The sequence below is a fragment of the Ambystoma mexicanum genome, chromosome 14 (genome assembly GCF_040938575.1).
Source record: "Ambystoma mexicanum isolate Mex_15411 chromosome 14, UKY_AmexF1_1, whole genome shotgun sequence".
NCBI classification, from domain to species: domain Eukaryota; kingdom Metazoa; phylum Chordata; class Amphibia; order Caudata; family Ambystomatidae; genus Ambystoma; species Ambystoma mexicanum.
The window spans coordinates 669,539,868-669,565,702 of NC_090940.1; the positions used below are offsets into that span (position 1 = coordinate 669,539,868).

Consider the following 25,835-nt stretch of genomic DNA (forward strand, 5'->3'; position numbering starts at 1 on the left):
GACGCATGACTAGTCTTCACAAATCTACTATCTAGATGTGACGCATGGCTAGTCTTCACAAATGCATCTAAATGTGACACATGACTAGTCTTCACAAATCTACTATCTAGATGTGACGCATGGCTAGTCTTCACAAATGTATCTAAATGTGACATGACTAGTCTTCACAAATCTACTATCTAGATGTGACACAAGGCTAGTCTTCACAAATCTACTATGTAGATGTGATGCATGGCTATTCTTCACAAATCTATCTAAATGTGAGGCATGGCTAGTCTTTACAAATCTACTATCTAGATGTGATGCATGGCTATTCTACACAAATCTATCTAAATGTGACGCATGACTAGTCTTCACAAATCTACTATCTAGATGTGACGCATGGCTAGTCTTCACAAATGTATCTAAATGTGACACATGACTAGTCTTCACAAATCTACTATCTAGATGTGACGCATGGCTAGTCTTCACAAATCTACTATGTAGATGTGATGCATGGCTAGTCTTCATAAATCTATCTTAATGTGACGCATGACTAGTCTTCACAAATCTACTATCTAAATGTGAGGCATGGCTAGTCATCACAAATCTACTATCTAGATGTGACGCATGACTAGTCTTCACAAATCTACTATCTAGATGTGACGCATGACTAGTCTTCACAAATCTTCTATCTAGATGTGATACATGACTAGTCTTCACAAATCTACTATCTAGATGTGACGCATGGCTAGTCTTCACAAATCTACTATCTTGATGTGATGCACAGCTAGTCTTCACAAATGTATCTAAATGTGACGCATGACTAGTCTTTACAAATCTACTATCTAAATGTGAGGCATGGCTAGTCATCACAAATCTACTATCTAGATGTGACGCATGACTAGTCTTCACAAATCTACTATCTAGATGTGACGCATGACTAGTCTTCACAAATCTACTATCTAGATGTGATACATGACTAGTCTTCACAAATCTACTATCTAGATGTGACGCATGGCTAGTCTTCACAAATCTACTATCTTGATGTGATGCACGGCTAGTCTTCACAAATGTATCTAAATGTGACGCATGACTAGTCTTTACAAATCTACTATCTAGATGTGACGCATGGCTAGTCTTCATAAATCTATCTTAATGTGACGCATGACTAGTCTTCACAAATCTACTATCTAAATGTGAGGCATGGCTAGTCTTCACAAATCTACTATCTAGATGTGACGCATGACTAGTCTTCACAAATCTACTATCTAGATGTGATGCATGACTAGTCCTCACAAATCTACTATCTAGATGTGACGCATGGCTAGTCTTCACAAATCTATCTAAATGTGACGCATGGCTAGTCTTCACAAATTTATCTAAATGTGACGCATGACTAGTCTTTACAAATCTACTATCTAGATGTGACGCATGGCTAGTCTTCATAAATCTATCTTAATGTGACGCATGACTAGTCTTCACAAATCTACTATCTAAATGTGAGGCATGGCTAGTCTTCACAAATCTACTATCTAGATGTGACGCATGACTAGTCTTCACAAATCTACTATCTAGCTGTGATGCATGGCTAGTCTTCACAAATCTACTATCTAGATGGGATGCATGGCTAGTCTTCACAAATCTATCTAAATGTGACACATTGCTAGTCTTCACAAATCTACTATCTAGTTGTGACGCATGGCTAGTCTTCACAAATGTATCTAAATGTGACATGACTAGTCTTCACAAATCTACTATCTAGATGTGACACAAGGCTAGTCTTCACAAATCTACTATCTAGCTGTGATGCATGGCTATTCTTCACAAATCTACTATCTAGATGTGACGCATGACTAGTCTTCACAAATCTACTATCTAAATGTGAGGCATGGCTAGTCTTCACAAATCTACTATCTAGATGTGACGCATGACTAGTCTTCACAAATCTATCTAGATGTGATGCATGACTAGTCCTCACAAATCTATCTAGATGTGACGCATGGCTAGTCTTCACAAATCTACTATCTAAATGTGACGCATGGCTAGTCTTCACAAATCTACTATCTAGATGGGATGCATGGCTAGTCTTCACAAATCTATCTAAATGTGACACATTGCTAGTCTTCACAAATCTACTATCTAGATGTGACGCATGGCTAGTCTTCACAAATGTATCTAAATGTGACATGACTAGTCTTCACAAATCTACTATCTAGATGTGATGCATGGCTATTCTTCACAAATCTATCTACATGTGACACATGGCTAGTCTTCACAAATCTACTATCTAGCTGTGATGCATGGCTATTCTTCACAAATCTACTATCTAGATGTGACGCATGGCTAGTCTTCACAAATGTATCTAAATGTGACTCATGACTAGTCTTCACAAATCTACTATCTAGATGGGATGCATGGCTAGTCTTCACAAATCTATCTAAATGTGACACATTTCTAGTCTTCACAAATCTACTATCTAGATGTGACGCATGGCTAGTCTTCACAAATGTATCTAAATGTGACATGACTAGTCTTCACAAATCTACTATCTAGATGTGACACAAGGCTAGTCTTCACAAATCTACTATCTAAATGTGACGCATGGCTAGTCTTCACAAATTTATCTAAATGTGACGCATGACTAGTCTTCACAAATCTACTATCTAGATGGGATGCATGGCTAGTCTTCACAAATCTATCTAAATGTGACACATTGCTAGTCTTCACAAATCTACTATCTAGATGTGACGCATGGCTAGTCTTCACAAATGTATCTAAATGTGACATGACTAGTCTTCACAAATCTACTATCTAGATGTGATGCATGGCTATTCTTCACAAATCTATCTACATGTGACACATGGCTAGTCTTCACAAATCTACTATCTAGCTGTGATGCATGGCTATTCTTCACAAATCTACTATCTAGATGTGACGCATGGCTAGTCTTCACAAATGTATCTAAATGTGACTCATGACTAGTCTTCACAAATCTACTATCTAGATGGGATGCATGGCTAGTCTTCACAAATCTACCTAAATGTGACACATTGCTAGTCTTCACAAATCTACTATCTAGATGTGATGTATGGCTAGTCTTCACAAATTAATCTAAATGTGAGGCATGGCTAGTCTTTACAAAACTACTATCTAGATTTGATGCATGGCTATTCTACACAAATCTATCTAAATGTGACGCATGGCTAGTCTTCACAAATGTATCTAAATGTGAGGCATGGCTAGTCTTCACAAATCTACTATCTAGATGGGACGCATGGCTAGTCTTCACAAATGTATCTAAATGTGAGGCATGGTTAGTCTTCACAAATCTACTATCTAGATGGGACGCATGGCTAGTCTTCACAAATCTACTATCTAGATGTGATGTATGGCTAGTCTTCACAAATCTATCTAAATGTGACGCATGGCTAGTCTTCACAAATCTACTATCTAGAACTGATGCATGGCTATTCTACACAAATCTATCTAAATGTGACGCATGGCTAGTCTTCACAAATCTACTATCTAGAACTGATGCATGGCTATTCTACACAAATCTATCTAAGTGTGACGCATGGCTAGTCTTCACAAATCCATCTAGATGTGATGTATGGCTAGTCTTTACAAATTAATCTAAATTTGAGGCATAGCTAGTCTTCAAAAATCTGCTATCTAGATGTGACGCATTTCTATTCTTCACAAATCTATCTAAATGTGACGCATGACTAGTCTTCACAAATCTACTATCTAGATGTGATGCATGGCTAGTCTTCACAAATCTATCTAAATGTGACACATTGCTAGTCTTCACAAATCTACTATCTAGATGTGACGCATGGCTAGTCTTCACAAATGTATCTAAATGTGACATGACTAGTCTTCACAAATCTACTATCTAGATGTGACACAAGGCTAGTCTTCACAAATCTACTATGTAGATGTGATGCTTGGCTATTCTTCACAAATCTATCTAAATGTGAGGCATGGCTAGTCTTTACAAATCTACTATCTAGATGTGATGCATGGCTATTCTACACAAATCTATCTAAATGTGACGCATGGCTAGTCTTCACAAATGTATCTAAATGTGACACATGACTAGTCTTCACAAATCTACTATCTAGATGTGACGCATGGCTAGTCTTCACAAATCTACTATGTAGATGTGATGCATGGCTATTCTTCACAAATCTATCTACATGTGACACATGGCTAGTCTTCACAAATCTACTATCTAGCTATGATGCATGGCTATTCTTCACAAATCTACTATCTAGATTTGATGCATGGCTAGTCTTCACAAATCTACCTAAATGTGACACATTGCTAGCCTTCACAAATCTACTATCTAGATGTGATGTATGGCTAGTCTTCACAAATTAATCTAAATGTGAGGCATGGCTAGTCTTTACAAAACTACTATCTAGATTTGATGCATGGCTATTCTACACAAATCTATCTAAATGTGACGCATGGCTAGTCTTCACAAATGTATCTAAATGTGAGGCATGGCTAGTCTTCACAAATCTACTATCTAGATGGGACGCATGGCTAGTCTTCACAAATGTATCTAAATGTGAGGCATGGTTAGTCTTCACAAATCTACTATCTAGATGGGACGCATGGCTAGTCTTCACAAATCTACTATCTAGATGTGATGTATGGCTAGTCTTCACAAATCTATCTAAATGTGACGCATGGCTAGTCTTCACAAATCTACTATCTAGAACTGATGCATGGCTATTCTACACAAATCTATCTAAATGTGACGCATGGCTAGTCTTCACAAATCTACTATCTAGAACTGATGCATGGCTATTCTACACAAATCTATCTAAGTGTGACGCATGGCTAGTCTTCACAAATCCATCTAGATGTGATGTATGGCTAGTCTTTACAAATTAATCTAAATTTGAGGCATAGCTAGTCTTCAAAAATCTGCTATCTAGATGTGACGCATTTCTATTCTTCACAAATCTATCTAAATGTGACGCATGACTAGTCTTCACAAATCTACTATCTAGATGTGATGCATGGCTAGTCTTCACAAATCTACTATCTAGATGTGACGCATGGCTAGTCTTCACAAATGTATCTAAATGTGACATGACTAGTCTTCACAAATCTACTATCTAGATGTGACACAAGGCTAGTCTTCACAAATCTACTATGTAGATGTGATGCTTGGCTATTCTTCACAAATCTATCTAAATGTGAGGCATGGCTAGTCTTTACAAATCTACTATCTAGATGTGATGCATGGCTATTCTACACAAATCTATCTAAATGTGACGCATGGCTAGTCTTCACAAATGTATCTAAATGTGACACATGACTAGTCTTCACAAATCTACTATCTAGATGTGACGCATGGCTAGTCTTCACAAATCTACTATGTAGATGTGATGCATGGCTATTCTTCACAAATCTATCTACATGTGACACATGGCTAGTCTTCACAAATCTACTATCTAGCTATGATGCATGGCTATTCTTCACAAATCTACTATCTAGATGTGACGCATGACTAGTCTTCACAAATCTACTATCTAGATGTGATGTATGGCTAGTCTTTACAAATTAATCTAAATTTGAGGCATAGCTAGTCTTCACAAATCTACTATCTAGGTGTGACGCATGGCTAGTCTTCACAAATGTATCAAAATGTGACGCATGTACAGAAATGTCACTCGTAACGCATCCTGAATGTGACACAAATACTTTACCTTAACCTTTTCGTGCTAAAAACCTGAAAATATGATTACCTTAGATAAAGGCAATCAGCATTAAACTGTGTAGCCATTTTGTACCTGATTTGTATTGCATGGGGGGTGTGCATAGACCTTGATCTAGAGGATTACATATCCAGAAGTTAATGTATTTCTACTACACGCAACCATTTCTCCATCTATACCCGGACACTGTGCTTAGCAGCGAACGGCTATAAATACACACGCACACATGGCTAATATGTGAATACATTCACTGTACAAACACAACAAACTCCAGTTTATTTATTCAGGTGGCGCGGAGCTTTAACCCACTATGATGAAAACACAGAAAAGCTATGTGCAAAAATTGGGATTATTAAAACCATAATGGAAATAGCAGAGTGTGGTAAAGTCTCTTTAAAGACACAGCGGGGTGATGTAACCCTGCAGGGGTAAATAAATGGGGCGTCACACTGAGGGACAGTAGTGCACGAGCGGGTTCCGAACTGTGAATACGTCTCTGTGTCAGCTCCTTTCAGGCACTCTGGTTTCTGCTCCGTGTAGGCCGTGGAGCCTCAGAACAATGGCGACGAGGAAGTCACTGTGATGCACGATGGCCGTCTCGTATCCAGGAAACTGTGACGCCTCCTACATGCGTCTAGAAGACCGGGGCACGCAGCAGTGATTACTTTTGAGTAATCATACATGGGTGCACTCCGTACATCAGCGCAGGGGGCAATTTTTGGATGTGAGGCACATCCTGGACTGCCCCATTCAGGTTGTGGCTCCATTTTGGAGATCACGTGCGCCTCCACAATAATTGAAAAGGAATAAAAAGAAAAAAAGAAGAGACATAAAACCAAAGGACAATCATTCACATTGCCCTTTTAGACTAAAGAGACAAACTGGTAGAATTTGATGTCTCACATCCACTGCAACAAGGCACGACGAAGGCCCATAGCTGTGGGACACACATGGAGGGTCCCACATTTCTGAGTTGCGGCTCTCAATGGGAGTGCTCATGAACTCAGGGGGCACCGTGTGCTGTGTGTGTGACGGACGACGGAAAGCATCCGTAGCATGAATGCCAACGTAGGAGCTGCCCCAGTGGCGGCCCCACTGGTTGCCCAGACACAGCTAACGGTTTCACTTGCCCCTTTGGCAGAATTTGATGTGGCAGGGGGCCCCGTCCAGCCTAGGCTCGAGATGTAATCTATGGATGGAGAGATTGGAAATGTACTTTGATGCATGGGGTGAAGTTGATAATAATGCTATAGCTTTTATACTCTGCCGAGCCAGCAGTGCACAAGATTTTCAAGACATTGTGGCCTGCTGACAACTCCTAAGGGACCGCAAGTCCCGCCCTCAAGGAAAACTTTACACTAATGATAAATCTAAATTATGAACGGTTTGTAATGTGCTCAGCGAAACAGAAGGATGATAAATCTTTGAACGCATTTCACTGCACATTGAGAAATCTAGCAACATCATGTGGCTGGAATAATGAAGAGGAAGTAGCTCCTCAAAAACGTATTCAAGGTTGCTCCTCAGGTAAAATGAGGAGACAAATCTTGAAAGAACCGGGGATCACGTTGGCCCGTATCCTCGAACTGGGTCGATCTCATGAGTTGGCTGACACACGGGCATCGAAAAAGGACGCTGACATGAATACTTTAAAGTTTGAGGATGTTTGTGCCGTGGAAAGAAAAACCAGCGTTCAGACTGGTCCGGAAGGCCGCGTGGCCGAGGAAGGAAAAGGGGCGTTGAGGCAGCAACACCAAGTGTGTCAAGTATCATTCATGAGGGCAAGACAATCAGAGTGAGATTCTTAGTCACCAAAGTCAGCGAGGACACTTTGTTGAGTTGTGCCACAGCTGAAGCTCTGGAAATTGTAAGCTTTGTGTATGGAGTGTATTTGGAGGATGTCCATTCACTAATCACAAAATTCGCAGATGTATTCACCGGAATTGGAAAATTCAAAGGGGTACCTAAACGGCCATACATCAACGTGTCAATACAACCAGTGGGGTTAAAACACAGAAGGATCCGTTTCCATCTGAGGGAACAGGTGGAGAAAGAACTGGATTACCTTGTCCAATTGGACATCATAGAGCCGGTGGATGGACCCACCCCATGGGTGTCCCCAAACGTGGTGGTTCGTAAACCAAAGCAACCAGACTCAGTTTGCATATATGTTGACATGTGCCTCCCCAACAAGGCCATCAGAAGGGAGGGGCATATTACCCCAACCATAGACAACATCATTGCAGACCTACATAGTGCTGTATTTTTCTCAAAGCTGAACCTGAGAGCAGGCTACCATCAGCATATCCTGCATTCTGGGTCCAGGTATATTGCAACCTTTATGACGGACCAAGCACTCTACCGCTATAAGAGGGTCCGTTTGGGGGCCTCTTCGGCAGTGGAGGCGTTTCACAACACCTTAAGGGGTGTGTTGGCTGCCATCCCAGGGGCTATGAATGTCAGCAATGATATTTTGGTGTTCACAAATTCGGAGATAGAATATTTAAAGAGACTTGAACGTGTACTGGAGTGAATCTGCTCGCTGGGACTCACGCTGTACAAGAAGAAGTGCACGTTTCTGCAGAGGAAGATTGAGTTCTTTGGCTTTGTATTCCAGGAGGGTAGAATATCGGCTGAACCGGGACAAGGTGAAAGACATTAAAGAGGCGAAATCCCCTGAAAACATCTCAGACGTACGTTGTTTTTTAGGAATGATAACATACTGTGGGCATTTCATAAAACATCTCACCCCGATTTCAGAAACAGTATGCAATTTGACCAAGAAGGACTGCCTGTGGTGATGGACCGCACTAGAACAATCTGTGTTGGATGAGATTAAAGAAGCTCTTACTGCGGAGAGCACAATGGCGTTGTTCGATCCAGTGAGGGCATCCGAAGTGGTGGTAGGCGCAAGTCCGTTTGGATTGGGAGCTGTACTCACCCAGGTTGACTGTAATGAGACAGTAAGGCCAGTGGCATTTGCGAGCAGAGCATTGTCAGCGACAGAACAACAATATTTCCAGATAGAGCGGAAGGCGTTTGCCTTTCTATGGGGCTGCAGGTTTTTTCACCTGTACATCTATGGGCAACCAGCAATTGTGGTCACGGATCATAAACCCCTGATCCCGATCACGGCGGGATCCTCACCCAAACCACTGGCGAGGAATGAAAAAGGGATGCTGGCACTATTAGAATATGAAATTGTCCTGACTTATCGCCCTGGCACAGACAATGCTGCAGACTATCTGTCCAGAACACCCCAACCCCCATCAGAATCCACATTCACCTTACAAGAGGTTGATACAGAGGAATGTGTCCATCTCCTTACGGAGGCTGACATGCCTAATTCCATGTCGGTGCAGGAACTGTCACAAGCCTCAGGAATAGATGAGTGTTTCAAGCTACTGCAGGATGCAATGACGAAAGGTGACTGGAAATGGGCATTGACTGGTATCGATAAGCGCACATAGGAAGCCTGCATGCAGCTTGAGCAGCTTTGGAGTCAGGAGTGAGGTCACATTTACTGATGGCGGATTGCTACTGAGGGGATCAAAGGTCGTGATCCCTTCCTCATTTCGCAAGTGATCGCGCTGGCATACCAGGATCACCAAGTCTCAGCAAAGACAAAATCATGACTACGATTGAAGCTGTGGTTCCCATGGTTGGAAGACAGGGTGGATGATTTTGTAAAGAAATGCATCTGGTGCCAGGCTTCCGCCCTGCTGCAACGTGAATCGCAAATTGAATCTATGCCTCGAAGCTGTAGTCCGTGGGAAAAGGTTTGCATGGACTTTGGATCCACGAGCCGAGACAGGCACTTTCTGGTACTAGTGGACCAATTGTCAAGGTATCCGGAGGTCGAGTTTGTGGCCTCGACAGCTTTGGTGGACAGTTTTGGAAAAGATATTTGCATTGCATGGCTTCTCAGAGGAAGTGTGCTCTGACAGTGGGCCGCCCGTGCAAGGGGAGGGATTTGCAAGTTTCATGCAGGAATGCGGGATCAAGCACAGGAAAATATCTCCAGTCTGGCCAAGAGCGAATGGCGAGGGTGAGACGTTTATGAGAACATTGAATAAGGTTTTGTAGGTTTGCCAATGGAAAAGGTCAGTGCTTGAAACAGTTTTTGCAAGAGTATCGTACCACAGCCCAATGTTCGACGGGAGTGCCCCCTGCAGAGACTTTATAAAGAAGATGCCCGACAGGGGCTCCTGTCAGATGTGAGCCCACGTAGTCTGGACCAGATCGGTGCTCGAAGACAGCAGGGAGAGGAATGAGACGGAAGATATCAGGGAAGGCTTGCGTGATTGTGAGCTGTCCCTCAGGGATGCAATACTGGTGAGATCATGTCATCCCGAACGCAAGTTGGCACCAGCATATGAGCCCCGGCCAATGGAAGTGGCTGACGTCAAAGGGTCCATGATCATGGCATCGGATGGCTGTGACACGGTCACCAGTCCTTTCAAGAAACTGGATGCCTGTGGCCCCATGCAGGAAGAGGATACTTCCCACTAATCTCGGATGGGGCATGGTGAGGTGGCAATTAGTCAAGAGTTCCCTGAAAATGAAGCTGGGTGGTGTCCATATGCACCCGAGGACAGCGTCCCAGACCAGGTGGTAGCGAGAAGGTACCCCCAAATAGAATCAAGAAGCCGGTCACAAGACTGCAGGACTATTCAATGGATGGGTGAATTGGTATTTTACTCCTTTTAATAAATGAGGGGGTTGGTAACTGTTTGAAATGTTTATAGTTCAAAAATGTTGTTTCACCTTTATGAAAAAGGAGGAGTGTGGTGAGGACGCAGCAGGGGGACGTAAGCCTGCAGGGTTATTAAATGGGGCGTCACGCGGATGCATAGTAGTGAACGAGTGGGGCCCGAACGGTGAACACGTCTCTGTGTCAGCTCCTTTTGGGTGCTCTAGATTCCCGCTCCGTGGAGGCAACGCAGCCTCAGAACACAGAGGACACTTGGAGCAGTCATTTGCTAGCTTGTGTGTGCTCCGAAGCAAACACTATCCACTGAGATATATTTCAATGAAAATGGTATTATGCCGATAGATAAAGGGCAAACTATGAGCCCATCACCTAAATGCCAATTTATAATGCGCCTCAGTAAATTGGGACAACCATGTTGACAGACACTTGTTGGGAATGAAACAGTCACGTTTCACACTTTTCCGCTTGGCAATCATTTTATAGAGTGTATAATACTGGCCTACCGAGCAAAGACTGTAGTCAGTGACAACAGGGACTGGAGTTTGGGGTTTTACAGACGCTGCTTCATTGTCTGAACTGACTGAGAACACTTATCTTAGAAAATTGCTAAAACTTCCCCAGTCATCGTCTGTCTTTTTATTAAATGAGGAAGTGGCACTGAAGTGTACAGAAGATTATCTAAAAACAAAACCACTGCTCCTCTAGTGCTCACTTTGGTCTAATCCTTCCGCTATGCAGACTAGCAATACCTTATTAGATTTATTGCACAGCGATGACTAGCGTACAATTTCTCACATTTCAAGCACCCCTTCCTCTGAACCAAAAGTAGTTTCCTCCCATAACCTTTAGCAGGTCACTCGTAGCACTGTCTGGAGATTCAAGACGGCCCCCTTCCCTCATCCGCCAACTCGTAGATGCCTGTTTTTGTTCCTCATGGGATACAATGTCACTTCAAAGCCATAACAGCAGTAAAGCGCAATACATACATCAAGTAACATAAGACTCACATTCACAAGAAACTGGATAAGGGAGCATCACTGTATTGCAAACTAGATGTGGGATCTGGGGAGCATCACTGCAGCACAACCAGGATGAGGGATCCCAGGGTATCATCTTATGACCTGGACAGGGGATCTGGGGGGATAATTGCCACATTGGAAACTGCAGGAGGGATCCGAGGGGGGGGGATCACCATCATACTTCAAACTGGATGTGGGATCTGGGGGATTACCACCACCATACAAACTGGGGGAGGGATCTGGGGGGGATCACCTTCACACTGCAAACTGGATGTGGAATCTGGGGGACAATCATTGCAGTACAACTAGGATGAGAGATCCCAGGCATCATCTTATGACCTGGACAGGGGATTTGGGGGGATCATCACCACATTGCAACCGGGGGAAGGATCTGGGGATCACCAACACACTGACTACTGGATGGAGGAAATCACTGCCACATTGCTAACTTGATGAGGGATCTGGGAGTGATCCCCATCACACTGAAAACTGGATGTTGGATCTGGGGGCTCTTCACTGCAGTACAACCAGGATTAGGGATCCCAGGTATCATCCTATTAACTGGAGGGGGGATCTGGGGTGAATCAACGCCACATTGCAAACTGGAGGAGGGATCTGGGGGATCACCATCAGACTGCAAACTGGAGGAGGGATCTGGGGGCTCTTCACTGCAGTACACCAGAATAACGTATCCCAGGCTATCATCTTTTTAACTGGACAGGGTTCTGGGGGGATCATCGCCACATTGCAAACTGGAGGAAGGATCTGGGGGTTCACCATTACACTGCAAACTGGAGGAGGGGTCTGGGGGATCACCATCAGACTTCAAACAGGGTGTGTGTGTTCTGTGGGACCATCACTGCAGTACAACCAGGAGGAGGGATCTCATGTTATCTTATTAACTGGACAGGGGATTATCACCACATTTCAAACTGGGGGAGGGATCTGGAGGTGATCAACATCACACTGCAAACTGAATGTGGGATCTGGGGTATTACCACCACGTTGCTAACTTGATGAGGGATCTGGTGATCATAACTGCATTGCTAACTGGATGAGGGATCTCAGGCTATGATCACAGTAACTGGATGAATGATCTCAGGCGATCATAATATGAACTACGAGCATGGTGTCTCACGGCAACAATGTTTTTGACAATTACTAAAGCTACAAGGCCTTGGACGGGCCAAAATCAATCGGGCTATTATAATACTTTCTCGATTAATGATCTCGGGCTATCATCATACTAACTGGATGAATGATCTTGGGCTATCATCATACTGAATGGATGAACGATCTCTGGCTATCATCATACTGAGTGGATGAGGGGTCTCAGGCTATGATCACAGTTACTGGATGCACAATCTCGGGCCATCATCATACTAACTGGATGAATGATCTCAGGCTATCATCATACTAACGATGAGGGATCTCGGGCTATCATCATACTGAGTGGATGAACAATCTCAGGCTATCATCATACTAACTGGATGAACGATCTCAAGCTATCATCATACTAACGATGAGGGATCCCGAGCAATCATACTGAGTGGATGAGGGATCTCAGGCTATCATTATACTAAATGGACGAGGGGTCTCAGCGTATCCTCATACAAACTGGATGAGGGATCTCAGGCTATCATACTAACTGATTGAGGGATCTCAGGCTATCATCATACTAACTGGATGAGGGATCTCAGGCTATCATCATACTAACTGGATGAGGGATCTCAGGCTATCATCATACTAACTGGATGAGGGATCTCGGGCTATCATCATACTAACTGGATAAGGGGTCTCAGGCTATCATCATACTAACTGGATGAGGGATCTCGGGCTATCATAGTAACTGGATGAGGGGTCTCAGGCTATGATCATAGTAACTGGATGAGGGATCTGAGGCTATCATCATACTAAATGGATGAGGGATCTCGGGCTATCATCATACTAACTGGATAAGGGGTCTCAGGCTATCATCATACTAACTGGATGAGGGATCTCGGGCTATCATCATAGTAACAGGATGAACGATCTCGGGCTATCATCATACTAACTGGATGAGGGATCTCGGGCTATCATCATACTAAATGGATGAGGGATCTCGGGCAATCATACCGAGTGGATGAGGGATCTCAGGCTATCATCATACTAACTGGATAAGGGGTCTCAGGCTATCATCATACTAACTGGATGAGGGATCTTAGGCTATCATTATACTAAATGGATGAGGGATCTCGGGCTATCATCATACTAACTGGATGAGGGATCTCAGGCTATCATCATACTAAATGGATGAGGGATCTCGGGCTATCATCATACTAACTGGATGAGGGGTCTCAGGCTATCATCATACTAAATGGATGAGGGATCTCGGGCTATCATCATACTAAATGGATGTGGGATCTCAGGCTATCATACTAAATGGATGAGGGATCTCGGGCTATCATCATACTAACTAGATGAGGGATCTCAGGCTATCATCATACTAACTGGATGAGGGATCTCAGGCTATCATCATAGTAGCTGGATGAGGGATCTCAGGCTATCATCATAGTAGCTGGATGAGGGATCTCGGGCTATCATCATAGTAACAGGATGAACGATCTCGGGCCATCATCATACTAACTGGATGAGGGATCTCGGGCTATCATCATAGGAACTGGATGATGGATCTCGGGCTATCATCATACTAACTGGATGAGGGGTCTGGGGGATCATCACCACATTGCAAACTGGATACAGTGTACCATCACTACATAGGAAAAGTTGCCTGAATCAAGTCCATCACTGGGTGCAAATTATTCAGTTAGGTCTCCATGATCATAAAACTAAAGACCTCCTCATGGGCACAGTGGAGCCCTGTCTGCTAAAGTCCCCCTGGCATAATCCCTTAGTCCTGCCTTCAGTGCCCTACTAGTATGTTGGCCATCTGAAAGTGATATTGGACAATGATGTTTCATTTTCTCCTAAAGTTTGTATGATTGTCATGAATCAATTCTAACAGTTACACCTTCCCAAAAGGAGTCCTTCACAGTCTACATCTTCCTCGGTAAGTAACACACCCTCTGAGTGGTCACCTTGCTATTAAACTACTGCAGCTCCGAACTCCCAATATTATGCCTCTCATCCCATACTAGAACTGCAATGTCACGACCACTTCAGACAAGCACTGTTGACCCTGCACTAGCTCATATCAGGGGAAAGGGCTCTCTTCAAGACCCTTGTCGCAGTACACATAACCCACCATTACTGCATTCCACATTCCCTCTCTAGGACTTCCCAAGCCTGTGTCTACCACTGACACAGCTAAGATCTGACAACTGGTACTCACTCAGATACAAAAGAATTGGTGGCAGAAGTCTCTCAGCTCAGGGCTCTTCTGTCTGCAGCACCCATCCGCCACGCCTCTGTGCGAGAGGACTTATAATGACAGGTTTTTATGGAGCTCGTCATGCCAGATTCATCCCACTTTTAAGCGCTGTAAAAATAGCTACTATAAATTGCTGATTGTTTGCCGGGCACAAGTGATCCAAGTAAAAAGCATTTGGGAATGTGTGTTGAATTTTGGATTGGCTTCTAACGAACTCCTTTTGGGAAAGACGTATAGCAGGACATGAGAGACGTCTTTCTATTAAGTCTTTAAGATTCTTCGAATTTCGGGTTTTATCATTTTTTAAAGAAAGGTGATAAGTGTATGTTCTTAGATTCATTTTTTATATTTTATTGGATTACTTAATCGGAAGATGATTGTTCTATTGTTTTCCTTTTGCTTTTCGTCTTTTTCCTTTTTGTCAAAAGTTGTTGAATTGACTAAATCACAATACCATTTTTTTTTAAATAGCTATTACCCAATTTAATGGTACTCAATTTATCGACCTGGGACAAAGGGCTGAGTTGACTTTTCTGGGATTTAAATCTGTGACAGCACGGCTGGCCGCAGCCAGTAGAGCGTACTTAATGCAATTGCTTTCTTCCCAGTGGTGCAGCGCAGGCACTGGCAGGAACTTTACAAGAACTATCGGAATGCAGTCTAGGATGGGTATGCATAAGCAGCTCTATGTTGCCTCACCGTCTCTTTCTAATACATTCCACGTGTGCCCAGGTAAATGCCATCTGCCTATTGTTAAACGATTTGCCCCATTTCTACTCGAATTTGCACTAGTCCTGCCTGCTTCTGCACACCGTTTCTCACTCTCTTCCTGTCCAGCTTCTCTCCCTCTTCATTGTTTTTCCTTTTCATGTATCAAATCTGTTCATCTAGGGCACCCAAGTCACTAGTCCTAGATTTCCTTGATGGATTTGTTTTTTTTTAAATGATAAGTTATCAGTCCTTTGAACAATGGTCATCTTGGGAGATTCATATATCTTAATATATATATAAAAGTAGCAGTGATACTTTATGCATAGCGTTATCAACCCAAGACATACATTTTGCAAGATTGTCATAAAAACGACATACCTGGTTTTACCCTTATTAGAGATGATCAGTGCAGTATAATCCTGACAGCCTTGTGGTTGGATGTATAAAAAACACCCATTAAGTTGAGATGGGTTTAAAAAGGCTTGAGAAAAAAACCTTTCACCTGAAATGTGAAAGCAGGATAGTCCATTTGAGCCAAGTCACACATTTCACACCACCACCTAGTAGCCATCGCTTGAAGTTCACCTCCGGTTCTGAGCCACACCAGCTGATCCCTAATAAGAGTGAAGCCAGGTATGTAGTTGTCCTGACACCCTTGCAAAATGTCTGTCTTGGGTTGATTAAGCTATGTATAAAGCAGTACTGCCTTCCAAGATAAAGACAATTTCCTGGGGAAAAAGGCTTGCGTTTGGGCTAATTTGCATACCCAGAATGCTTTGCTGATGTGGCTCAGAACTTGAGGTGAAATTCCAGTGATGGCTACTAGGTGGCGCAGTGGAATGTGTGACTTGGTTCGAATGGACTATCCTGCTTTCACATTTCAGGTGAAACTTTGTTTCCCAGCCTTTTCAAGTACACCATAACTTTATTGGTATTTTGTATACATGCCCCAATTCTCCAACCACAAATCTGTCGGGGCTATATTGCACTGATGATCCCTAATAAGGGGGAAAGGAGGTATGTAGTTGTCCTGACAGCCTTGCAAAATGACTGTCTTGGATTGACTGAGCTATGTATGAAGTAGCACTGCACTCAAAGACAATTTCCTGATGACAACAGCTTGCATTTGGGCTTGTCTGCATACCCACAATGCCTTGCTGATATGGCTCAGAGGAATATATACTCCTTGCTCTTTTATGATTATTGAATGACTACTTTCCACTTATTTTGGGGGTCCGATTGGTGCTATGCTACCTTTTGCTGAAACCCCAAGAGTAACTCTGTCCAAGAGCATCAGGAGAGATAATTATTTTCTTTGCCAACATATGATAGCCATTTTCTAACATTATACCAGTTTTCTTTCTTAACAGCATGGTGAGACATGGCCCATACCACCTCTCACTTTTAAGTACCCACCCATCCTTATTTTACGCACCTCTGTTAGCTGCATGTCTCTCGCAGAGAGTCCGTTTTTCCCTAAGTGGACAATCCAGTAATAGCTGGCTTTAATTTGTGCAGTTTATTTAGCACTTTCATCTACATGAGACTTTCATGCAAGCACACAAATAAAAACATTTACAAACAGAGAATTACATTAAACAAATATACATATGAACTAAAGAATAAAGTTAAAAAGTTCCTCTGACTTAATTAATGAAGGCCCCTAATAAAACACCTGTTTGATAAGGATTTAGGGTCTCTGTGAAGCTTGGAATTTTCGTGGTCCTTATTGTTCCACTTAGCAGTAAACCATATGGTAGAATCACACGTCACACTTAATGGATCTATTCCTTTTGGTTCTGCTTTATCAAGTGCCATGTATGCTTGTATCGTTTGATATCCTGGGCTCTGCACATTCTAGCCTTTCATCTTATTGAAGTGCTAACAGCATGTCTGACATTGCGCTTCTGTTTCTTCTGACTTTGGAATACAAAGCACTACCCCAATCATTTTTGGCCCACTTGCCTTACGTGCACTGGAGCCAGGTTGTTTGGTTGATTTGTGTTCTTGGTTCTTCTTTCTTTCTTTGTTGTTGATGCCATCTGTTAAATCCTCTACGGTTATCCCTCTGATCACTGATCCATCAGTCCTGGTATTTTTAGTGTTGTTGTATTATATACTAAGGCTTTCATTACCTTCCCTGCTTGTTCGTGTATTTTCTTGATAGTGGTTGATTTTCAGCATGTTTTCTTTGATGAAGCTTTAAACTTTCTTTCCAAGTAAAGCTTTTGCCACATTCAGTACATTTATAGGGCCGCTCTCCGGTATGCATTCTCATGTGTCTTTTCAGATTGTCTTTCCTATTGAATCTTTTATGACAAAAAGTGCACGTACATGGTTTTTCACCTGTATGTGTAACATAATGCTTGATAAGATTTGCCTTATAAATGAAGCTTTTCTCACAATCAGTACATGCATAGGGCCTCTGTTTGGAATGTTCTCCAGAAAGCTCTCCCTGAAGAGCATAGTGTTCATCAAATTCAGGACAATCATATGTTTGGTACGGCTGTGTTTCCGAAAGACCATTAGAAAACATGGGATCTTCTGGATTACTCTCATAATTGTCATATTTCTGTGACATTCCTTCTCTGGGCCTTCCTTGGTATGACCCAAAAAGGTCAGAATTGCTCAAAACGTTTTCACATTGAAAAGAGTCTTCGGCCCTCTCTTGCCAGAAACATTCGGACTGCAGCTGGCTTCTCAAAGGAATTCCCACTTGAGAGATCTGAAGCTTCTTAGTGATCGCTTTCTTTGATGATGGTTTAAAGGGTGCTGCTGTTTTCTTACAATGTATATACTCAGTATGTTCTTTTTCTCTTCTCGTGTTTTCATTACCTGTTGGATTGAAATTATAGTTATTCGTTTTCTACTACTCAAGACATTTTCCATGAAAAAGCAGTTGTTTTATAAAATGTTCTATGTTCATATATATGTAAAAATGTAATATATTACCACCTATAAAAACAACTATGGTTGGTCTACAAAAATAACCTCCAATATAGTTCTGTTTTATCAAGGTATTGCAGATCACAGGTGTGTGTGTGTGGGTTGAAGGTGTTCATTCAAAATGTTGAAACCTTCTCTTGATAACAGCCATACTCCTAAAATAAAAGTATATTTAGAAAGAGGAGATAATTCACTACGTATACGCCATCAAACGGGCTACTGTAGGACTGGTAGAAGCTATTTCCAAGGCAATTGGCAATTTGGTTTTCCAAACATTAGTATTATGGCTCTGAACACAATGAACTGATGGCAGTAAACGTCCAATAAGTAACCCTCTTTTCTATTGTACATGACTTGCTATGTTAAATAAGTGATACTTCTTCCCAAACCTATACCTATGTATTGTACCCCTTGCAATGGCAGAATGACATGTGTCCATTGAGTTATTTTGCTTAAATATTTGAATTTATCTGCATTGAACAATAGGGATGACATTTCTAACAGTCATAGACACTCGTAGGGAACGATACAGAGAACAGAGGCAGTCCCCAATCACTGCAGCGCTCACTGGCTGGGCTTTCTACTCATCAGACAAACAACTGGACCTCAAATCCAGGAGGAAGACTGGTGGTTTCTAACAGGATCAATAAAATAGCTATGGCCAATTATTCTCATGACAATAATAGTATACAATTACTATAGTTATCCTTACTAAGCCTTAACTAATGACTTCAGAAAATCAGAAAGAACACAAAGTCAGAAGACAGAGAAAGCTTCTGACATGAGGAAACTCTGTGTGTTTCCTGTATGAGATGATGGTGTGCTCATACTAAGAAGCGAGAAAAATGAGCAAAGATGTTCCTACATTCAGGGCATATTTGATAGTACAAACCGAGTTAATTGACAATAAAACGCACTATGCAGAGGAGTGTGCATGAATGTACAAAAGAAACACCACGCATGTTACCATTGGGTTTTGAAGTGTATTCATGCAAACACGAGAATAGTGATTGCAAGAAGCTGCAAACTATTTGCTCACCGGTGGGTTTGCGGGGGCCTTCTACATCCGCGCCATCCTGGTCATCGATGCAATAGACCTCTTTTTCATCTTTTATGCAGATAGAAATGATCTCATGGCCTGTTACAAAAATAGAAACATACACATATATCCACAATTTCACTGTCACACCATATAGAGGTGCACATTCCTGAACATGAAACAGTTTCTGGTGCAAACATGTTTTGGGGTAGGGAATTGCTCTTTATAGATAGGCACTGAGGGGATGTCCGGGGATATGAGGGGACCTGTACCCGGGCAGAAGAGAGCTTTTCCTATCAGACCACCTTGACTGGCAGTCGAGCAGATAACTTCACCAGGCGATCACAGAGCTTTTCATGAGCTTACAGGCACTGGAAGAATTCAAGTCTACCCGCCTGCCTTGAATGATCTTCTCTCTCCACTGGTGAGGGACTGAGAGAGAAGTTAGTTTAGTAAGTGGTGGAGCCTTTAGTCCTGGACTATATTTGCAGTACTTAGGCCTCATTAGAGAATGCTTTTTAGACAATGCCTGCTGCCCATGGGTCCAGAGACTAAACTGGAGAGCAGGCCTCGCCTTGCCAGGTGCTCACATGCGTCGAGTACCCCTGTGCCTGCCTGTTGGATCACCTCCCACAGGAGAAGCGGAGGTATTCCGCTCCTCAGCCCCTGAAGTAAAAGCTACTCGGTGGGGATATATGCTCATATCGCCTCTCCGCAGGTGCTAGAAACTGAAGACACACTTGTATTCAGACATCTAGAATATATTGACTCTATGTATCGCTCACGCGTCCCTGGATTGGCCTACTCTCTTTGTGTCCTAGTTAAACAGCAGTGCACACTATGGCTCTGGATTTCTACTCATAATACATACTGCTGTACCACTGGTTACACAGAGAAGTGCAGGGCCGTCATCTCAAGGCAATGATGTCGTGCTTTTACACTATTCACCCTCACGTAACCCTTCCCTTTCATGCCACGGTGCACATGGGTGAGGTGCTCACTGGCATGAGAAGCAGGAGTGGGCAGTGTCCTGTGCATGTTTTATATTCTCGCATCACAGCCATGATTGATCCCTATAATGTTAATTATATATGTAATTGGTCCTGGTATGCCATAGTAGAGAGTGTCTCCTAATGTCCTTACCAACACACACTTTGGTTGGTGAGTGTTAGTGTATTTTAAGTATGTTAGTTTGGTGTTGGTTATTTTATTTTCTCTCAGTGCTGCACCATTACTTCATAGATATATAGTACAGGTAGCCAGTCGGCCACCGTCCAGACTCCCACCATCTCCAGCCAGTCTAGGTAATGGTAACATATCATGGGAGTTGCAGGTTAAACATCAGGAGGGTAAACGTGTGGCTACTGTAATGAATCTGATGGAGTCATCACGGATCCCCTGGCGGTGACCTCCTGCCATATGGCCAAGGGACGGCAGCCTCTACCTGATCCTGATCTTTGAGGCGGCTGTATGAGGGAGGATCACATGGGGGGAGAAAACCTCAGGGGAGATGTCATGCTTTCATTGGATGAGACGTGGTATCACCCATTTGCCCATGAGAAAGACTCCCTTGTAGCCAAAACTCTCATGGCCTATTGCCATGCGACTGTTCCCCCACCCACTTTAGGAAACATTAAAAAAAATCTTTTCCCAATACCCCTTGGGCCAAACTCCCATTAATTGTCTGAAAAGTAAAAGGTCCCAGAAAACCTTTTGCAGTTCTAATTTCCGTACATATAGAACTGATCCCTCATATGGAATCATTGAGAGAGGTTCTCCAAGTACTGTGCATAAGTTGATATCAGTGGACTCCAATTCCCACAACCACCGAAGTACTGGGACGAGGAGGATGAAGGAAATGATGCTGAGCAGCAGGAGCCTCAAGCTCAATGAGCCTGCTAGTTGTTTTGAGAAAGCACTGGTACGCGGGACATTTAAAAATGGAAAACAAACAGTGAGAAGAGGCTCAGGAGAAGATGTTGCATCTCCCTTGGAGGTGTGCGGAAGCTGGAGGCATGAGTCGGTGTGGCGGAGCCAAGGGGCTCGCCAGCAAAGAGGGGAAGAATCGGTGCAAGAGCAAGCAGGGCCGCGGAAACGCCAGGAATCACGAGACGATTTCTACAGCTGGATGCAACAGGATAAGGGGCCAGGGCATTCCTCCATTTAGGTTACATTTTATAGAACACATTGGATTGATTTGAAATATATGTCACTATGCAGAGGACATGGATGATACAAAAGACGCACAATGTGTGCTTCTATCGGGAATTGAAGTGTGATCATAGAAACATGTGGCACCTGATCCCACGCAGCTCTTTAACTACTGACTTACCTGTGGTGCTGTTGAGGTTTTCTGCTCGCGCGCTGTCCTGGTCATCAATGCAATAGATCTTTTTTTCATCTTTAATGTGGAATGAAATAATTTCATGCCCTGGTACCGAAATAAAACAAATATGTGTCTGTCATGTTGACATGGAGGCATGCACATTTCTTAAAATGAAATATTTTCAATGGAGAGGAAGTTATACTTTGCGGAAGTTTCAGAGTACCAAATAACAGACAGAGGTCAGGTGACGTGTAGCTGGTTATCAAAGGAACTCGCAAGGAGCTGGCAGGTGCTGAAGGATTTTATTCAATGCAGAGAACTTTCAAATTGACTTAGGGGAGAAAGGGTTACTGGCATCTGAGAGCCTTAACAGAAGCTGGCACGGATTGTAGTACTTTCTACCAACAAGGGAACCTTCTGGCTGACTCAGGGTGGAGGGGTGACTGGGGGCTGGAGGGGGGCAGGGTTACGTGTACCTGGCTGCCTGAGAGCCTTATCAGAAGCAGGCAGGCATTAGTGGCCCTATGATAAAGTTGCGATTAGGTTGGGAAATCCACAATAATGGTGCAGAAATGCATTGAAGGGACTTTTCAGGTGATGCAAAAATGGAAGCAATAGCTTGTTACTGTCTGAATTGTATCAGGGAACCCTATAAACTAACTAGTCAAGTTAATCTCCTGCGGCAAGGCCCACATGCAACTGGAAGCCATTACAAAGAGGTTGCTTCATTGACCCGCATATAAAAAAAGAGGTTAAAATCAACCAACAGCCAGCAGTGAAACAGCTCAAGACCAGAGCACTAGCCTCCCGGGTCTGAACCCTCTCTACCCAAAACCCGAGCCATGCAGATGCAGGGACTTCCCAGACTCTGTGTCCTCCACTAATGAGAGGCCTTTTATTATTAAACTACTTCTTAATGCAATAATGGTAGACCATCTGTTCTTAAAATTACCAACGATTAAATAAGCACAGACACATAAAAGCACAACAGTACATAGTGGGGAAAGGAGTTAGGATGTCATGTGTAGCCATTAAGACTATTAGTAACACACCTGGGCTTGAGGCCGTTTTGCTTTCACTAAATTCTTGACCAGGATGAGCGATGAAAACTGAATCTGGTTCTTCAAGCCGCAGCAAACAAAACAAATTATGCACAAGTTAATACCGCTACTGGTTTTACAAAGAAAACAAATTGTTCTAACCATTTCAAAAATGCAACACAACTAATCAATATTGTTCCCAATCGAAGGGGAAGGTGTGAAACCATTTGTGCGATGATGCATTCAATTCAGATTCAACCCTTTCAGGGTCACAGTTTTGGAACAGGTCAGAAGAGCCTTTCTGGACCACCAGGAGGATGCACAGCTGCACTGTACCAATGTTAGCCCTCTCACACCTTCCTATTTTGGTCTAAGACCCCACCTGTCCAAACAAGAAAATAGCATTGGTATTTAGTTTAATGTTCAGGACCTTGCAGGCACTTGTGGTGAAGTGGAAATAGAGCCCATTAGTTAGAGCATCATTAGGCTGTGTGGGTCTGAAGAGAAGCATCACCGCCACAGCTAAAGCCATTGTGGTGGTTGTTTGGACTGACGTGGCTGCAACATGACTTTCTGAAAGATGTGGACATATGGTTACAGAGCACATCTGTTTCACGGTAACAAGGGATAAAAGAAAGTTAAATACTTTGTATCTTGAGTGGAAAGACTTATTTTTAGATGTGAATTTGTGATGCAGCAGGAGATGAGCGTTCTTCACCTGTAATAAGACAATCATCCATGTCCTCCTCTTCTGTGTCCTGGGGGTTATTCAGATGCATGTGTGCCCCTCTCTTCATGCGAACTTGGCGATCAGGATGAGGAACCATTTCACCTGTCGTGGAAAGACAAACATCAGTGATGGTCACTTGCTGGCCAGGATTTCCCTTCTAATGTCCAGCTGATGTTTCACTGGTGCCACCACATCCTTCCTTTGGGATTATCCCGCCTTTTATTCTACCCAAGGGCGACCCCCACGCCCCAAAACATTATAGCAGTGAAACGCCTCAGGCATGCAATTACAAATCTATGCATTGGTTATGAGCAATTGGTGGATTGGGGCAAGTATGATGGGATGACAACATTTACACATGGAAATGCGGTTAGTTAGGCGGTGGTCATAAGCTTTTTGAGAGGGGGTTGCTTTACCTGCTCATATGGGGGAAGGTATGTGGCTCCATCCATCTGTTATTAAGATTGGGCACTAGGTTTGTCGGAGCCGGGGCTCCGAGATGTTGGCTCTAGTTCCTTTCTCACCCTGGTCACCAACTCTTAAATCTGATTACTGTGCTTTACGGAGGTTCCTGCATTCTATAAGCACCAGCACTGTCCTCTCACATGATGACTAACCTTAGTACTGGGGTTATTGTCCAGAGCCCTCACTTGGAGAGTGCAGAGAGGGAGAATTCTGGGGTTATTGTTCAGTTCCCTCACTTGGGGTTATTGTCCAGAGCCCTCACTTAGAGAGTGTGGCAAGGGGGAGTTCTGCGGTTAGTGTATGGACATTTCACTTGGAGAGTGTGGCCAGGAGGAGTTCAGGGGTTATTGTCCAGAGCCCTCACTTAGAGAATGTAGCGAGGGGGAGTACTGGGGTCATTGTCCGACCTCCTCACTTGGAGTGTGCTGCAAGGGGGAGTTCTAAGGTTATTGTCTGAACCCCTCACTTTGAGTGTGACACAAAGGGGGAGTTCTGGGGTTATTGTCCAGACCACTCACTTGGAGAGTGTGGATAGAGGTTTTACTCTCTCCCATGAGTCAAGTGAATTATTGCCCATCTCAACCCATGGATTTCTCAAACCCTTCAGTCTCTACTTCTTTAGTGTACGCTGAACCCCCACCTATAGCTCCTACCACAAGGATGTTGGGCTGCGAGGGTGCAGATGTAATCGTTCCTCTAGCCTGAAAGTGTCATCTTGAAACATAGCAGAATTGGTAAATAAAATATCCAGCTGTGCGTTTGCTTCTGAGACAGCCAAGTTATGTTTCGGGAGACATAGGCCACTTTTTATTTGCCATTGAGGCTTTTGTATGCTTCTCTGTGTGAATAAATCGTAGATCTAAGTGCAGGGGATGTGGGTGACGTTACGAGCAATAGGAAGAACGTAAGGTGGGAGATTTTACATAAGGATCTAAGTGTACATACTTATTCTATCACTTGAGGACATTGGAAACTCTTTAGATCCAAACACGTCCAAGATTTAGAAGTTTAAGGATCATGAGAACATTGTGGCCAACGGCAAGAGGTTTGTCACAGCAGCAGGCCACAATTTAAATCCCGTTCCTGGGGGCCGGTTCTATAAACATGCGACATGCGCTCCTGGTCGCTTTGAAAATATCCTGTAGGAATCCGTTATTGCCTCATGAAGGAGTAAATATTCCAATTGCTGTGTCACCTGGAAAGAAGCTGCTCAAGAAGACGGGGTTCCATGTATTAATATCCCCACAAAAATATCGCCATACAAAATATCGCCATATTTTTGCGATGATATTAAGCTATGAACCTGCGGGGGACACGCCCAAAACCCCCATATTTTCTAAAAGGGAGCGGGGGACAGCCCCCGCAACCCCCAGTCCCATTTAGCCCATAATTTATCCCCAGCAATAATATCACCTATGGCCTTACCCCCACGACCATATATATGACAATATTATTGGTGGGGATAATATTACCTGACACCGAAGACGGAGTGGGAGGAATTCCAACAAGCTTCTTGCTCACGGGATGATTTTAATTTCTGGAGAGTGTGGTGTGGCAGATCAGAAGGAGAACGCAGACGCTCTAAAGACATTTTTACCATATAGTTTATATAAAGTAAAATAAGGTCTACCTTTCCCAATGTCTATGGGGTGTTCCCTACATATTTTACTAACTACGGTGCTCATCAGTCAGCGTGGACATCGAAAACAAGTCTGTCCACTGTCCAAATCTAGCCTAGCTGACCCTGCCACTAGTATC

At 43.2% G+C, this 25,835-nt stretch overlaps 1 protein-coding gene across 2 annotated transcripts in view; it reads right to left on the reverse strand.

Annotated features, from left to right (window-relative positions):
- Window positions 1-17,035: 17,035 nt before the first annotated feature.
- The window catches only part of LOC138527140 (zinc finger protein 282-like), a 103,012-nt gene continuing 94,212 nt past the window's right edge, over window positions 17,036-25,835 (reverse strand). The window contains exons 4-8 of one of the 2 annotated variants that reach the window (XM_069638235.1): window positions 23,601-23,714; window positions 22,895-22,963; window positions 21,849-21,947; window positions 19,517-19,615; window positions 17,036-18,366 (exon numbers count right to left, since the gene is read on the reverse strand). In XM_069638235.1, the coding sequence (XP_069494336.1) occupies window positions 17,663-18,366; window positions 19,517-19,615; window positions 21,849-21,947; window positions 22,895-22,963; window positions 23,601-23,714 (1,085 nt within the window). In that variant the 3' untranslated portion in view covers window positions 17,036-17,662. The remainder of the gene's footprint in view (window positions 18,367-19,516; window positions 19,616-21,848; window positions 21,948-22,894; window positions 22,964-23,600; window positions 23,715-25,835) is intronic. The other variant, XM_069638236.1, reaches the window with a different exon arrangement.